Source organism: Carettochelys insculpta, chromosome 18 (genome assembly GCF_033958435.1).
Source record: "Carettochelys insculpta isolate YL-2023 chromosome 18, ASM3395843v1, whole genome shotgun sequence".
Lineage (NCBI taxonomy): Eukaryota > Metazoa > Chordata > Testudines > Carettochelyidae > Carettochelys > Carettochelys insculpta.
In genome coordinates, this window is record NC_134154.1 from 5,544,937 (window position 1) to 5,562,706 (window position 17,770).

The 17,770-nt window shown below is 48.2% G+C and overlaps 1 protein-coding gene across 1 annotated transcript in view; it reads right to left on the bottom strand.

Annotated features, from left to right (window-relative positions):
* SRRM4 (serine/arginine repetitive matrix 4) overlaps window positions 1-17,770 on the bottom strand; it is a 118,464-nt gene that overhangs the window by 22,250 nt on the left and 78,444 nt on the right. Inside the window, exons 3-7 of the mRNA XM_075012847.1 lie at window positions 12,149-12,235; window positions 9,559-9,630; window positions 6,479-6,505; window positions 4,956-5,006; window positions 583-681 (exon numbers count right to left, since the gene is read on the bottom strand). Coding sequence (XP_074868948.1) covers window positions 583-681; window positions 4,956-5,006; window positions 6,479-6,505; window positions 9,559-9,630; window positions 12,149-12,235 — 336 coding nt within the window. The remainder of the gene's footprint in view (window positions 1-582; window positions 682-4,955; window positions 5,007-6,478; window positions 6,506-9,558; window positions 9,631-12,148; window positions 12,236-17,770) is intronic.

Genomic DNA, 17,770 nt, shown 5'->3' on the forward strand with positions numbered 1-17,770 from the left:
CTGTGACTGTCTTGTCTTCACGTTGCGTTCCACACCGCACTCCAGCGATCAACAGCTCACAGACTGCCATTGCCACCCAGTTCCTTAGAGCAGAGTGACCCAGGCCAGGTCTAGTGAGACACCTCCACCCAGCTCGTCCATTGCCCAAAAACGTTGGCATATACCACCACCCTCTCTCCCAGGCCCAAAACAAAGCAGGCGGCTGTTTAGTTGTAATGGCCAACAGATCCACCAGGAATGAGAGTCACCCTTATGTCAAGGCCTATTTTAAGGGCTTAAGTGTCAGTTCAGTCGTACGCAGGCCTTGGTCATGTACCTACAGGCTACTGTCACTGTGGGAAATGAGGATGAGGGTAAGCTGCCTCCAGGGGTTGAACCTGGCATCCCTAGATTTAAAAAGCACGAGCCTCTACTGCTTGAGCTAAAGAGGCTTCCTCTACAAGGCAAGCTGGAAATAGGCTCAACCCATCTCTGTACAGCCCAGCCACCTCCATCTGAGAGAGTGATGGTGGTTTACAGCTGAGCCCACTCAGCTCTGAAGCCAAGCAAAAGGAGGAACAGCTCAGCAAATGGCAATCTTACCTGCTTTGGCAGCTCGAGGAGCGGGAATCGGAGCTCTCTGAGCGAGAATGGTAGTGCTGATGCCGGTGGCGGTGGGACTTTCGTGGACGGCTACGAGAGCTGTGGAAAGAAAAGGGTTCATTAATCCAGCAGACAAAGGCAGCCTGAGATCCAGTGGCTGGAACCTGAAGTTGGCAGGAGACAAAATGGAAATCAGGTGTAAATTTTTGTAAAGAGGGAGGGTAATCAGCCATTGCTTGGAGTTTAGAGATCACCACCTGATACCAAGACACAGGCCGTAGCTCAACAGCAGAGCTGGACGCAGGAATCCCTGGGTGGAGCTGTACGGTCTGTACCCTGCAGGAGGTAAGACTAGTTGATGGTAACGTTCCCTTCTCGCCTTATGATGTATGAATCTGCCAGGCCGGACAAGCCCAGCTGATCCGCCAACGTCCTGTGGGCGACTGTAACTAACTATTCTGCAGGTGGGAGTCATCTTATTTTGGAGCCTCTTCATCGGCTCTTTGCAAGTGCCCCCAGGCAGGTCTCTCCAGGGAAACTCTGCAGGCTAGGCTCACATCCATTTCCGCACTGTGGGTTTATTAATAAATAGGAGCGGGAAGAGAGGTTCACAATAACAGACAGAACATGGTAACGGACACCCTCCCTCCTTCTTCCAGCTGGGTACGGGGGGCACATCTTTGCCCACCAGGTAGCCCTGTCTGGGCTTCCACACAGACCCCTCCCTCACTGTGGACCTTTCCCTAAGTGTAGGCCACACCCAGGTGCTGCCCCTACCAAACAGGCAGGAAGCCTTAGATCTGTCGTCTTGTAGTCATGTGCCTGGTGACCAGCCAGTGTTCAAGGGACAGGTGCACAGAGATGCGTGCATGTTCCCCAGTGGCTAGAGGTCTGTTCCATTACTCCATCACATCCAGAACAATTGAGTGCAATATTCTTTGTGTCTGTCACTAAGGCTGCACGCTGCAATGGGCATGGCAGGGGCTTTTGGAAACAAGATACCAGCTTCAGTATTAGCTCTTTCCAGTGGCTGGTCAGAGCCCATCGCTGGTGACGTTTTAGACATCTGTGATGCCTGGATTCTTAGCCAGGAGGGACCAAGTGCCGGTTAATGGAATAGTGATTTGTTGAAGCCAATTGTTAGTATGAGGGCTGGAGCACCGTCTAATATTGTGCCTTTGTTATTTGGCCACTGGCTTTGCTTTATTTAGAAATTCTGGATTGATGCCCCCATGTCATACGACTGGAGTGTAATAAATCAACATACCATAAAATCAACAGACCACGTGCTTGAAATCTGCATCTTTCCTTATAAAAAGAATATCCAGCCTAGAGCAGATTGGCTATTGCAAAAGCTGTCAGTGAACGTTTACTCAAAACTCTCAGTGGCTGCGTGGGTTGATTATTTTTCTACCTTCTTCTTATTGGCTCTGTGCTGATTTTGGCCAGTTGGACGGCATTGGTGTTTTTGGTCCCAGGATTGTTTGGAGGGCATTGTCAATTCATCCAATTTCTCTTACAAGCCCTCATGCTATTTGGTGTTTTTCTTAAAGCCCCAGCTCCTGCAGGCATGCAATTTGGTGAGAAACTCAGCTATCACTTAGAAACCTTCCCAGCTTCCATGACTGCAGAGAAAAGCTCTGAAATGCAGCCCGACTCCAACCTCAAAAGGCAAACAGGAAGAATCCCACCTGTAGTATTATCCCTACCAATAAACTCTAACCTGACAGGACACTCGTGATTTTGGCAGGGTTGGTTCTTGACTTTGGGATGCTTGGAGTTGGCAGTAGTAAACATCTGGCCCTCATACAGAGGTGCGTGGGAGCCTTCGTGAAGACAGCATGGCTACCCCTCCGATTCGTGAAGACAGAGTACTTGTTCTTCACCATTTCCTAACCTTGTTAATCTTGCATTTAAAAATTTTGACATCCCATCAGGGTGCGGAAATGGTACCTTAGGTGACCGGTCACAACCCCCAAATAATGAAGCTCTGAAGGGAACATTTCCCTCCTCTGTCTCAAGGAGATCAAACCGAGCTCAAGAGATCAGCAGTTTCCTTCACTGGATTTATGTGGGTTCCCCTTCCCCATTATTCCATGCGTGGCTCCCTGGAATCAATAGGGCTATTTGTGCTTGATGTTAGATAAGGCAGGCGTAAAGGGAATGGCAAGATCACATTTCGTGCTGCATGCACCTCAAGAGAGCTCCTCATTTTGGCTGGAGCATGGGGGATCGCCTGAGTCAGTGTCTTGTAGCTTGGCCCTATGGGAGGGAAAGCAGGGGGACCAGCACTCCGAGTGTGACGCAGATTAAACATTGCAGGCAGGCGTGTGACCATTCTCCTCACACTGGCCAATCCTGACATGCTTCAAGGCGGGGGGTCATTTTTGATCTGCGCTCTGCAGTGCTGGTCACAGTTCCCTTCAGCCTTTCCTCCTGAATCCACTCCCCCTGTAAGATTGCACTGAACGCTTTGCAGGAGTTAGGGCCTTCTAATTTTTATCATCCACGTGAGGAATAAACTTTGCTGCATGCATGAAGGAACGTGCAGATGTCTACCACCAGTAGAAACACTGCCGGCTGCTGGCAATGTGGATTTTCTGCATATCAGTGGGCACTCTGCAAATCTAAGCTCTCCTGAGTGGCTGCCCAAGTGCTCAGCTTACAGGGGACACTGGCTAGGAAGCCCTGTTAAAGGCTCAGGTAGTTTTCCAGCTGCATTAGCGAACACTAACAAACTCTCCCTGTGCTCCCTGGAACATCTCTTGCTTTTCACCCCACCTGGGGTCGCAAGGTTCCAAAGAAGGGTCCCATGTTGGGGTGCAAATTACATAGGGATATAGCTATAGCTAGCTAGGCATCCTTCAGTCTGCATAGACTAGGGATCGCGCCCTTTATAGTTTCAACTGAGGGCTTCATTTACAGCGTCGACTGTGACTGTGACGACCCACACGAGAGTGACAGTCCTTGCTGCATCTCTTGCAGATGTGGTGGGTGTCTGGCAAGTCCTTATTGTGCTTTCTGTGCGCTCGCTTCTCCTCTGCTAGCTGTCTGATCCTCATCTCGCCCTTCTGAAGGCCCTTGTGTAACCCCTGCCTCCATCTGCTGCGGTCGTCTGCTAGTTCTTCCCAGTTGTCCAGCTCGATGTCTGCCTCTCTGAGGTCTCTCTTGCAGACATCTTTGGTGCAAATTACATAGGTACCTGTGCCTGCTGAGCCCGCATTTGCGCACGCAGACTGCATACGCTGATTGTGCAAATGGACACTTGCTCACCCACAAGCCACCCTTTCCCTGCAGTCCTTGTGTCCCTGTTTACCCCCCCCACATGTATTTTGCCAGGGCTAGACCAAGGCACATGCGGATTGTACAGCTTCAGAGCATCCTGGTAACTTTTGAGGTCCTTTGTCCCTACAGCACGGAGAAAATTTGATCATTGAGCTTTCCGTGGGCCAAGGCTCCTTCTGACACTAGTGGCCATCTCTCGGCGATGCTATACTTTCTATTTCCCACTAGTACCCAGTAAGGTCAAGTACAAGCTATAAATTTTGCACCTGCCACTTCGCAATCCATGCACTTTGAAACAGAAGCCCCTGATGCTTTGATCTTTACACTACAGCTGTGTCTACACTTGCAATCCTCTTTTGAAAGAGGTATGCAAATAAGGGAATCAAAATGCAAATGAGGCGCATATTTGCATATCCGGCACCTCATTTGCATATTCTTATTTTGAAAGAACACTGGTGTAGACACTGTGCTTTCGAAAGTAAACCCCATCTTCAAAAGAACCTTTCTTCCCACAAAAAAAGGGAAGAAGGGTTCTTTCGAAGATGGGGTTTACTTTCGAAAGAGCAGTGTCTACACTGGTTTTCTTCTTTTGAAAGAAGCTATTTCGAAATAAAAATACGCAAACGAGGTGTCAGATATGCAAATCTGAACCTCATTTGCATTTTTGATTTTCCTCATTTGCTCATTCCTCTTTTGAAAGAGGAATTTAAGTGTAGCACAGTCTACAAGTAGAACTGGTCGAAGAAATGGGATGAACATTTAAATTTTTTTCCAGCCGTTTTCCCCCTTCCCTTTATCCCCAACACTTGAAGTTTTTCTAGTTTCAAAATTTGAAATGTCCAGACTTGAGACACACTGCCCAGGCTCAAATTCAAACACTCTCAGGGAAAGAGAAAGGCAACCCTGGTTTTAGCTGGAAAATAAGCATGTGATTTCAAAATGCAATCAGAGGCTTACAGGGTGGATAGACCTCAATGGCTAACTCCATACAATACCAAAGAAAAGATTTCTTGTATCAAAACCTCCTCCAGACCCGTAACTCTTACCAGAACAGTTTAGCCAAGACAGTTCATTACATCTCTACTTACTGTTTTTTGTGTTTTCTTTCTTCCTTTCTTTTACTTTTTGGGCTTGAGGAACTAAATAAGAAATAGCTAATTAATGGGAAGATTTCCGTTCTAATCTGCCAAAACAATCAAACTAACAGGACACAATCTCAGAAATCACCAGCAAGTTTTGTTCACCATCAATGCAAATGGACACAACTCCATTCATGCCAATGGCCTTGGTCTTATTTATCCCAGTAGAGTGAATCTGCTCCATTGTGTTTCAGGAAAAACACGTATTGGATTATGAGCCCCAAACAAAAGGATCAACCGTTCCACCTGCCTTATAGAGAAGTGGATCAAAAAACATACATTGAATATACATGTGTTGGAATTGGTGGAGTTACACCAGTGTCAATCTGCAATAAAGCAGTGGCGACTCAGGGCCATAGAGCCAAAGAGTTCAATGAAGAAGAGCAAAGTGAGGTTACAGCACAAGGTCCTTCAGATGGTGGATTCTGATCAGAGTGTAGATTTGCTGGGAAATTACCCCAGATGCAGTCTCAGAGATGAGGCCATGCCTTTATAGATCTGCCTTCAAAAGGAGACTTCAGGCTTTCAGCTTCTGAAGCTGCCCCTCTCGCCATTCAAACAAACACACACACAAAACTAGAAGCTGTCTTCGGAACACAAGTTTTTCATGAAAACCCACATTCTGGAGCCTTAGTGATACCCACATCAAGTCCCAGCGTAGCAGGACACTGACCTCAGCTGCTAGTTTCTTCCATTTTAAGACAAGCCCCTAAGTCTAGGAAGTTTAGGAAGGAGTTTCCATCCAGCCTTTAAGCTTGTGGAAAGATCAACGTAAGAATTTTAAACCAGCAGGGAAAAGCAGAAGGGAGGGTGGCTTCTGCTCACTGACCCTGAGTCCTCACAGCTAACAAGGTTGCAGATGATGTTTGGTTTTCACAGTGCTGTGGTCCCCAAGTGGCAAATTAAAACCCCAGAGGTAGAGAGGAAGGCCTCAAAGCCAGATTCCATAAAGGGAAAGCTGTCAGGCCCTTTGCTAGAACAGCACAGCAGGACACCACTGCAGAATATCTTCCAAATGTCCTTGCACATAGAAAAGCAAAAATAAACACTCAGTGAATGGATAACTCCTGTACTGGTCCCTCTCAGGCTCTTCACTTGCCCTTCAAGTAGTTACATACCCAAGCAAGCGTTAACCTAGACATAAACATGTGCTCCAGGACCTGGCTTTAGTGCCTGGCCTGTGCTCGTACATGCTGGCAGAAAGTTCACCCAGGTAGAATTCACCCATGTCTAGAGGGACCAGCATGAGACATAAGCACCAATTCAGCGTTCAATCCCAATGGAAGAGAGTGAGACAGCCCAGTGCAGCTTTCTAGCTCAGATGCTCTGGAGATGGAGGGTGGGGGTGCCTAGGAGGTTTCATAAGCTCTGCTGGATGAAACATACCTTCCTGAAACAGCACAATCAAATCAGGACTTCCCTAGAGTAACCCATGCTGCTCAGGTTAGTTGCAAAGCTTTTCAAGCCCTTACCTGTGTCTTCTCTTCTTTGAAGACAACCTGCAAGAAGCAAAAATGTAAACTCAATCTAGAGGTCACTCTGGAATGAGCACACACAGCTGCATTTGTTCAGGGCTGGACACATTTCAGACGAGCTCCTTCCTAAAGACAGTTGCAGGGTGTTCAAATGGCTAAGAGAAGACTTCATCCAACAGGGACCTTATGATAGACCTGAGCTGCCACTTAGCCATGTAGTGGTGTGTCTAGATTGCCAGCTGGTACAGTATGTCGTCCCCCCCCGGAGAGAGACACCTGCACTAGCTCCGACTGAGCCAGTGTGCTAAAAATAGTCTAGCCAAGAGGCACGAATGGTGGGAGGAGCGAGCTGCTGCCTCTGAGATGCTACCTATGTCCTCTGGTGGTCAGTCCCTCCCGCTAGTCAGGCACTGCAGCTATGCTCTGTTTGCTGCGCTAGGTCAGTCAGTGTGAGTAGGGGGCCCATATTGCTATGCTCTGTGGGCCAGCCTTCTCAAGACAGCTTAGCCTGCCAGGAACGAGCTCGTGACAAGGCTGGGAAGTCTCACAGTGGGAGCCGCTGGAGGCTAAGGGCTTTGAAAGTCTGGCCCCTATTTGTGGGTGCTGAGCACATAACCCTGTGGCCCTGAGCGTGAGAGCTCTGCTGGGCTGGCCCTAGTTATTCCTCTGCTAGGTTGCTTTTTCCCTGCTGCTGCTAATCAAGCCCTGCAGCTAATTCAGCCTTGGAGGAGAGAGGAGAACCTGCCCAGTGGGCTGCTGTAATTCTCAGTACTGAGGGTCAGGAGGGCTTCATCTGCTTTTTTTCTCTTTACTTTGGGCCAAATCCTTTCCTCAGGGTTAAATGTGGGGTAGGGGCCCCGCAGGTGTCTGAGGAAACATAATCCTCCCAGGTGACCCCAAAGGGGGGTGAAGAAACAGCAGACCCACTTGACAAAGGCTCCAGGAGAGAGCTGCAAGCAGCGGTTCTCCACAGTGCACAGAAGCATGGGGCCCCTTTGCACTACCTCTCCAAAACCTGGCCAGGGTGGTTCTCTTGCCCTGTAGACCTTACTGCCTAGTCCCTAATGATTGTGGTGGTGAAGGGCAGGGGGGCAGCACTCAGACCGAAGCAACGCTCAGACCTTGCATTCTGGGTGAGCTGATTCAATGCACATCCAACTTCATACTACAGACATGTGAGCCTGAGTCTGATCTCCAGCATGCTGGGGTAAATCTGGAGCATCTTCAGCAAGGTCCGTGGCCTGATTGGCTGCTGCTTTGCACCTAAGGTCATCATTGACACCTACAGCCTGCCCTGCTGACCTGGGGATGGATTCCTCCCGCTCCGGGCACACATGGCTACGCCAGGTGCAAAGCTGTAGAGACTCCATTGGGCCTGTCACTGCTGGCGCAGGGACAACCTTGGGAGGAACAGAACTCGCTCCTTTGGAGTGAAGAGCATTAGGATTTTCTTCTCTTTGCTACAGTCTGTCCCGCTCTCCCTCTCCCTGGGTGCCAGGCTCCGTTTTCACCCTTTCTTTGTACCTTTGGTAAGACTGTCCTGACTTGTTGGTTCACTAAATTATAAATACACGACTTTCCAGAGGACGATGACACCCATTGTTCTGAGCAAATATTGGCTCAGCAGTCGGGAGGAGCCAGTGGATTGTCTGATATTTAAAAATTAAGTTGTGTTCTTTACACCGGTGACGGGCCTGAGCCAAGGGGGCTGGAACAATTGGTACAATGGGGGTGCGGAGCGCCACTGGACCAAACTGTGCACTCTGTACCTTATGGAAACTGCTTCACCTCGGGGAATGGGGGTGGTTATGCAGCACCTCTAGTTCCAGCACCTTTGGCCCAAGGCAGCAAGCCTGGAGGTAGGTGCAGCTCAGAGCAGAGCCTCCTGTTTTGCAGGCACTCAGCCTTGGGGGGCGGGGCACGGGGGGGAAACGCCTTCTGTTTTTGGCCTGTTGGAGAGAGAGAGATGTGAGCTGGGAAGTTCTGCTCTAGATGCACACCTGAGCTTTCTCAACACTTGGGCTGGGTGAGGGAGCGCAGGGTTTGGCAGATGGGGTTTCTGTGTGAGCCCAGGCTGTGTTGTTCTGGGGCTCATTGAGGGTAATAAAGCAAGGTGGAAATGGGGCAACAGACTCTTCCACTGGGTACAGGCACTGCTAGCATCAGAGAAGGCAGGTGCTGTGGGAAATGCAATGGTTTAGGCTCAGATGGGTCCCTACAAACCTGGCTCTTTCCAGGCTATTTCTAGCCCCGCACCCCCAGGACATCAAAGCGCTGCCTCATGAGCATTCGCACCTCCTTAAATTGTACGGGGTGATATCTGGGCATTTCATTGGCCTGGCAGCATGACCCTCTCTGAACAGCTGGGCCAGGGGGCCCCACATGAGCAGTCAGGCTGGGGGAACGCGGGTGAGTAGCTGGGCCGGGGGTCCCCACACCAGCAGTGGGGCTGAGCTGGCATGTGCAGGCCTCAGTACAGCTGCTCGGGTCCCAGAATTCTGCCGAATTTTGGCTTCCTTTCATTTAAAAAGGGGGTACACATCAAAAGAGCTGATGACTGCGAAGGAACCCGAGACAGCACCGCCTGTGGACAGCCATTTGGTGAGCGATGCGGACAGCCCACGTTAACGCCAAAGCCACCAGAGAAAACCATTCAATAGTGCCTGGCCCCGTGAGGAGAAGTAGGCGGGGGAGCTGGCAGCCTCCCTGCCCCTGGCTCTCCCATGCGGTGGCCACTCACAGCCCCTGGGAAGGGCTCCCTGCTAGGGCCCCTGTGGGTGATCACTTCCTGAGTGTGAGCCTGTGATAAGGCTGTCAGAGATCACACTGTCAGCCATGATCCCTCCCAGGCACGCCCAGGCACCAGTGACGTCCCACTTGAGCCCAGGGTTGAGCGGGAGTCCAGGAACGTGCATGCCTCGCACTGGGCTGAAAGCAGCTCAGACAGTGGGGCCGAGCAGCTGGAGACCCTAAGCCACCGTCTAACTCAAACCACCCAGCTGTGCTCACCCGTGATGGGGTCAGCATCTGGGTAGGCGCGTGCGCTGGGCTCGGGACTGAGAGCGTAGGGGGAATACCTGTTTCTTTTTCGTTTCTTTGAGCTTTTCTTCTTCTTCTTCTTCGCAGGCAAGGGGCTATACGACGGGGACCTGGGGAACAGTGACAACACGTTACGCCCTGGGCAGAGCAGCCTGTCTCTCTGGGGGAAGTTCGCTGGTGCCTGCACTGACTTTCCCTGCACCCTAACATTCCCAGAATCATAGAAATGTGGGATGTGAAGGGGCCTTGAGCGATACTCTAGTGCAGCCCCCTGCTCTGAAGCTGCCTCAAGTAAACCTAGCCCAGCCCTGACAGGGGCTTGTCCAATCTGGCCTTAACACCCTCTAGTGACACGAATTCCACAGCGTCCTTTGGAAGTGCCTATTTCAGAGCTCGCTACCCTTCTCGTGTGAAAGTTTCAGCTAATGGTGCATCTAAATCACCCTGGCTGTGGATTAAACCAATTGCTTCCTGTTCCGCCTTCAGGGGGGCAAAGGAGACAGTTGTCCCAGGGCCCAGCGATTCAAAAGGGCCGAAGGGGTCCCTGCCACAGCGGCAGTGGCCAGAGCCCTGGGCCCTTTACGCACCACCGGAATGCCGCACGGCACCCTCCAGGCAGTGCTACGGGCTGGTGGGGAGGCGGCGCAGTGCAGCACGTTCCAACTGGTGCTAAGGGCTGGCTGGCGGGGGGAGGTAAGTGTAGCACAGCACACTCCAGGCAGCACTGAGGCACAGAGCTGCCCCTCACCCCTTTGCCCAGGGGTCCAGCAAGGGTCTTGGCCCCCTGCCTCCAGCAGATACGGAGACCAATTCACCACTATCCTCTTTATAACCCCCTTAATAAATTTGTAGAGTTATCAGTTCCCATTTCCGTCTTCTTTTCTCAAGACTAACTATGCCCATTTTTTAAGCCTTTCCTCCTCGGTCAGGTTTTCTAAGCCCCTTCTTTGGACACTCTCCGATCTGCCCACCTCTCTCCAAAATCACGGTGCCCAGAACTGGACACAGTGCTCCAGCTAAGGCCTCACCAATGCTGAGCAGAGGAGAATAGTTACCTCCCTTTCCATAACATAAGACACTCTGGTTAATATGCCCCAGAATGACCTTAGCCTTTTTGGCCACTGCACCATGTTGTTGACTTATAATCAATCTATGAACCATTGTAACCTGCAGATTCTTTTTAGAAGTACTCCTCCCTCACCTGCTGTTCCCCATTTGGTACGTGTGCCAGTGACTGTCCTTCCTAAGCATAATACTTTGTACATTATTCAGCTTCATTTTGCTGACTTCAGACTCATTCTTTGGTTTGTCAAGATCGTTTTGAATTCCAATGCTGTCCACCAAAGTGTTTGCAACCCCTCCCGGCTCAGTGTCATCTGTAGATTTTAATATCCACTCTACTAGCTAAGTCATTCATAAAAATGACTAGTTCCAAACCTAGGACTGCCCTCCCAGTTGGACAGTGAGCCATTGGTAACCACTCCTTGAGTATGATCTTTCAACCAGTTGCACACACACTTGAAGGTCATTTCATCTGAACCAAAGTGCTGTGGTTTGCTACATGCATAGAGAGAAAATGGAAACTCTGAAAAGCAAATTTATTTTTTCACAGCTCTGGATTTTTGCCTGGGTGGATTGCAATGAAGACATCACATGTTGTTCAGCAGGTGTTACTGCAGCTGACTGTGATGGGTGGAATTTCCCATTTCAGACCCAGGTTGCTGGAGCTATGACAGCTTTGTACTGCTGCCATCTCCTGGCACTGATTTTTCACACACGGCTTATCCCTGAGCTTTAGGTCCTGGAAGCAACACCCTATTCACTAGTTGCTGGCTTAAGGTTATGGGCTGGTGTCCTGCTGTGATGATAAGATCAAGGTGTTCAGAGACCCGGGTGATGGGCATGCTAGAATAACCTTAACAGATCAGAACATGTATCATGCAGTCACCCTGAAAATTACGTTACATTGCATAGACAAAAAACAAACAAAACCCCAGAACCCTAAAGCCCTATAAGGGTGCCTATTTCAGAACTGCGCCCTTTGATCTATTTCTTAACATAGCTGGAATTGACTTATCTAGGATTGATTTATCTGGACTTCCTCACTGGGGGAGGTCGATGTGAGAAACTCTCCCGTTGACCTCCCTTTCTCCTCACCACAATGAGGAATACAGGGTCAACTGTTGAGCCCAGATAGTTCGATTTCATGTGTCCCCACTAGGCACGCAAAACGGAACCCCAGAAGATCAATCCTGACCGGGCTGATCTCCTGGTTAAGTGTAGATGTACCCTTCATTTCTGGCCAGTCTAGTTTTAAAAGTCAAATGAAATGGGTCTTCCCCTGTTCTTGTCTCAGAGATGCTATTCCATGGCCTAATAGGTTTCACTGTCAGGAAGTTTAACTCGATATCCAATTTTTCCATCCCCGTTCTCTTAATTTCACCACATTTGCTCCCAGTTACATTCCCTGGAACCACACTAAATAGTTCCCTTCCTCCCTGGGAGCTAACCTAGTCTTTCCAATAGGAGCATATGCTCCCACATCCGCCACCTAATCTGGGAGATATATTTCCCCTTTCTGGGATCTGAGCAGCCACTGTCTGGGGCATTTCCCCCTCCTGAACTCACCTCCTCCTCTTCTTACGTGCAGATTTCTTTTTCTTTTTCTTCCTCCTGGATGGGGGTGGTGGTGTATACTCCTCGTCACATGAGAGGCTTGAGGGAAGAAAGGACAATCAGTTGACCTGTGTCAATCAATGTTGTTTTTATCAGTTTCCCCAGTTCCCAGATCATCCTGACTTGAGAGACGGTTTCAGAATCCTCCTGCTGTACCATGAAAGATTGGGTTTCATGGTGGATCTATCATGCAAGGTAAATGCTTAATTACCATGTCATGAGCAATTTGGCCATGCTTTAAATTAACTGTGTCCTCTCAGGATTTAATATACATATAATGAGATAGTTATTGCATGCCAGTAGATTATTTAAAAATATTTATGAAGGTTCACAACTCCGTAACAGATTGATAAGTTTTGTTACCCTCAGTAACTATGTTTTAAATAATTATTGGCATTTAATTCTCATAGAATAATTATGGCAACTAGATGAATTTCTCTAAATTTAATAAGAGAATTAATGTACATTAAACAGCAACTGATTATAAAAATCATATTTATTGAGATGTTAGGGTAGTATAATGAGATATATCTCTTACATAGTTATTAAACAACTGAAAATATGTTCCCATATATTCTTTTAAGAATTCCAGAACATATAGCACATAATCGCATTATGTTTAAATTAATGCAAATCCTGTAGTTAAATAAATGTAGGGCACTTAGTTTAAAATGTGGCCGTTAATTTATGGCTCTCCATTAATCAAACCAAACATTCCTAGGAAGACAGCAAGCGACAATGACTCAGGATTCCTGGTTCTGTCACTACCCCCCAGAGACACCTTGGTCCTGTCACATGGGATGGGATTTTCAGATGCCCCCAATGATGACTGGCACACAGCTAAGCCAACCCTGAGCACTTTGGGGAATTCCAGGCTGATTTTCAAAAGTTCTGAGCATACCCAGAAGTCAGTTGGACTTGCAGGTGTTCACTGCTACTGAAAGTCAGGCTGGAGAACATTGAAGTTTGGGAAACCCAACATGGAGGCTTCCAAAGCTAGACAGTACATTTGAAAACAGAGACTTGATCGCTCTCGTGTCTGTTTTCCCATTGAGAAAGGAGAGATAACACCTGTGTTAGAGGGCTGCTGAGATCATCAGATGATGAACCCAGGCTAGAATGGAACTAGCGCTAGAGAAAGGAACGGTATTATTAACAAAGTCTTAATACATGGAAATCATCAGAGCATGAAGACACTTAGGATGACAAGGCTGCAGAAGGAGAGGGATGAGCTGTTCTGTAGCTGTCACTGATTTATTTTCAGGGCTTTCATTGTACTTTGCAGGGTTCCAGATAGAAGTGGTCTTATCTAGGCTTGAATTACTACCCAAATGACGTGAGCATAAAAAAGCCAATTGTTTTGTGCTTTTCATACATTTTTATTGCCTTACAAAACTAAATGCAAAGCTAATATATTTGCACCCTCCCTCTCCAGACCACAAATTATCTGCTTTCTAGTTTATTTTAATATTGGGAAATGGGTCCCTTCATGAATACATCACTCCGATGTGCTGGCCAGCACAAGGAGAGCAGCAATCTGCTAGTTATGTAGCAGCTTGTTGCCATAATATCAATGGGATGGCATCTGCCATGGCATGGCATCAACTCATGACGGAGTTGCACCCTGTTCTGTGACTGGCTAAGTAGAAGTGCAGCAGAAAAAGACATGGACATTGCAATGGATAAGAAACTGGAGGACAAACAAAATGATTTGGGGGCTGGAACACATGACCTACGAGGAGTGGCTGAGGGATTTGGGCTTATTTAGTTTGCAGAAGAGAAGAATGAAGGGTGATTTGGTAGCAGCCCTCAACTTCATGAATGGGGTTCTAAAGAAGAAGGAGAGAAGCTGTTCTCAGTAGTGACGGAAGGCAGAAAAAGGAGCAATGGTCTCAAGTTACAGAGCAGGAGGTGCAGGGTGGAAATTAGCAAAACCTATTTCCCCAGGAGGGTGGTGAAGCACTGGAATGTGTTACTGAGGGAGGTGGTGGAATCTCCATCCCTAGAGGTATTTAAGTCCTGGCTTGACAAAGTTCTGGCCAGGATGATTTAGTTGGGGTCGGTCCTGCTGTGGGCAGGGGGCTGAACTCGACGACCTCCTGAGGTCTCTTCCAGCCCTAGGATTCTATGATTCTATGAATTTACTAGACACTTTTGAGGTGGCGAACAAGCGTGTAAACCAGGGTGACCCAGTGGATATAGTGTGCTTAAATTTTCAGAAAGCCTTTGATAAGGTCCTTCACAAAGGGCTCTTGAATGTAGTACACTGTCACAGGCTAAGAGGAAAGGCTCTCTCTTGGATCAGTACCTGGTTAAAAGATCAGAAACGAAAGATCAGAGTAAATGGTTTGTTTTCAGAATGGAGAGAGGTAAATATTGGTGTCCCACAGGGGTATGTATAGGCATTAGTCCTGTTCGCCATATTCATAAATGATCTCAAAAAGTGGCAAACAGGGAGATGGCAAAATCTGCTGATGATCCAAAATGATTCATGACAGTTAAATCCAAAACAGACTGAGAAGAGTTACAAATGACTATAATGAAATTGGGTGACTGGGCAACAGAACAGCAGATGAAATTCAATGTTGATAAATGCAAAGTAATTCACATGAGAAGAAACATAAACCCAACTATACATATGCAGTGATGGGGTCTAAGGTAGTTGTTAATGATCAAGAAAGAGATCTTGCAGTCATTATTAGTAGTTCTTTGAAAATATCCATTCACTGTGCTGCAGCAGTCAAAAAACTCACAGAATGTTGGGAATCATTAGGAAAGGAGTAGATTATAAAACATAAAATATCATATTGCCTTTATATAAATCCATGGGGTGCCTGCACGCAGATCTGGTTGCACCATCTAAAAAAAAAGATATATTGGAATTGCAAAGGGTACAGAAAAGGGCAACAAACATGATTAAGGGTATGAAAGAGAGTCCAAATGACGTGAGTTTAATAAGATTGGGGCTTTTCGGAATGGAAAAAAGAGATGAATAATGGGAGATAAAATTGACATCTATAAAATCATGTCTGGTGTGGAGAAAGTAAATAAGGAAGTGCTATTTACGCCTTCTCATAACACACGAACTACAGGCCTCCAAATGAAATTAATAGGTAGCAGGTTTAAAACAAACATAAGGGGATATTTTTTCACATAACACACAATCTGGGGAGCTATCTGTCAGAGGACCTTGTGAAAGCCAAGACGAGCTGATTGATAAACTAACAAAACTAACTGATAGAAATAGGTAACTTCATGGAGGATAAGTCTAGCAATGGCCATTAGCTAGGACGCGAAGTGGTGCAAATGCTTTCAAGCGTCCTTCGCCTCTTTGCCAGAAGCTGGGAATGGGTGACAGGGGATGGCTCATTTGATCCACCTGTTCTGTTCCTTCTCTCTGAAGCACCTGGGATTGGCTACGGTCATAAGACATGACACTGAGCTGGATGGACCATTGGTCTGACCTACTATGGCCTTTGTTATAGTCTTAAGTGTCTAACTCTCAACCCACCTTACTACCTTTCAAGATCTGGCCTTAAACTCTCTGGCCCTCAGTTCCCCATCTGCAAAATGGGGATAAAGCCCCTCTCTTACCCATCCTTTCTTTTCAACCCCAAACAATCCTCAAAGTCTCCAGATAAATTCCCGCTCCACCACACAGAAACTCATGCTCAGTGCTACCATTTTCAGCCACCCCTGGAGCAAATCTTCTGTCGCAGCTGGCTCCTCACAAGCAGCTACTCCCAGGCTTGCTCCGCACCTCTCTCTGGCTCAGAGAATTCAGGGTATCCTGCTCTCTGTAGCTTCTTCCAGAGCTTCCTCTAGGAGGGCAACAAGCAACCTAGGCTAGTGAGTGGGCCGTGTGAGTGGCTCTCCTTCAGCTCAGTCAGCCTCGAGACTGTCGTAACCAAGAGTCTTCCGGGACAGGGTGGTTGCGTTAACCACACTCGCGGGCCTGGAATTTGTGGGATGCGCCTGGTGAATCGTAGCAGCACTTTGACTGGATGCAGAGGCAGTGTTGGCCCTCACTGCTGAAGTTGTGTGCAACCAGTGCACACCTCGCCTCACGTGCCCCGGCTTCACACGTGTTGCTGCTTTACTCCATGGCAGTAAGAACAAAGCCATGCTGACGGAAACCAGGGGAATCTGGCAATCCTGCATCTGGGCCATGATCAAGCAACTGTCTCGCAGGACTGCGCTGGGAACCCTGACAGGCCACTCATTACTCATCTCTGCGCTGGGAGCACGCTCACTCCCTTAGGCTGAGAGAGGTCAGGGGGCAGCCAGCTTTCCCGGCCTGCTGGCTGCCTCCCCTTTTAGAAGGCCCAGGAGCCTTCTCTGGAGCTCAGCTGGGCAGCAGGTTCAGTCACATGTGCCCTGGACCCCACGCCCTCTTAAAGGAGCGAGTCATCCTGTGACAGAGACCTTCCGGAGGGAGGACCTCAGAGAATGTCATTTGGTAATCTGCCTTACCTGCCCTTCCTTCACATCTGACGAAGTGGGTCTTTGCTCACGAAAGCTGATGCTCCAAAAAATCTCTTAGTCTATAAGGTGCCCCAGGACTTCTCACTGTTTTTTGTGGATACAGACTAACAGGGCCACCCCTCTGATACTTCCTTCACTGTTGCGTCAACATAGAGAAATCGCATCACCACTAGCTCCTGTCAGCAATCAGATTCCGGTGCCCGCTCCTCTACCCTGTTCCAGGAAAATCTCTCCCTTTTTATCATTTTTCTCCATTTCTATTACACTCCCTGGATGCTGGACTTGGTGGGTGGGTTCCTGATTTACACCAGTATAATGGGGAGCAGAATCAGTCCCACTCACTTGAAGCTACTGTTTCTTGCAGCCTGGTTCTGGACCAGCAGGCTGCTTCTGGGAGACAAAGAGACAAGATTTTTTGCAAGATAACAACCTTCACGTCCCTCTGTTGCAGAACAGAAAGGGGAGATGGAATCGCATTGCATCCTCCAATTAGCATTTAAATATTTCCCCTCTCGCTCTCTCAAGTAATTCAAAGATCCTGTGGAAGATTCATTAGGAGTCGTGGTATGCTGCCTTCCTGGTAACAGGCATGATGGGCCTTTTCTCTGTGTTAAGGTAAAAGGCGTTATTTGGAGGAGGATCGCTGGCTTTCTTCAAAACCAGATGTCTGTCTCAGTGAAGCTGTAGAGGGACCTTTTGGAATCATTACAGTCTAATTCTTGCTTGCACCATATTGCTCCAATTCTAGGTAAATAGCGCTTAGATTGGTTTTCTTCCCTAGTTATTTTTTTTTTTGCCATAAGCATTCCTTTCATCTGCCCACCCTGTTTGTCCACAAGCCAGGAGCAATTCATGCACTTTCAGGGTCAGCAACTTAGGAAAACAACAAACCAAAAGAGCACAAAAGGAAGGTGCCCAGAGAAAGCACAGTAGGTCCTTCTAACATGCTGCATCTGCTCTGCCTCACACCATGGCAGCTGCTCCTGCCAACCGGGCAGACTCCTTTGAAAGGGAAAGCGGTCTTTTTAATGGAACTATACCCCATCCAGGGGAGCTGACAGCCTCCACGGGCCCTGGGGCAAAGGGAGC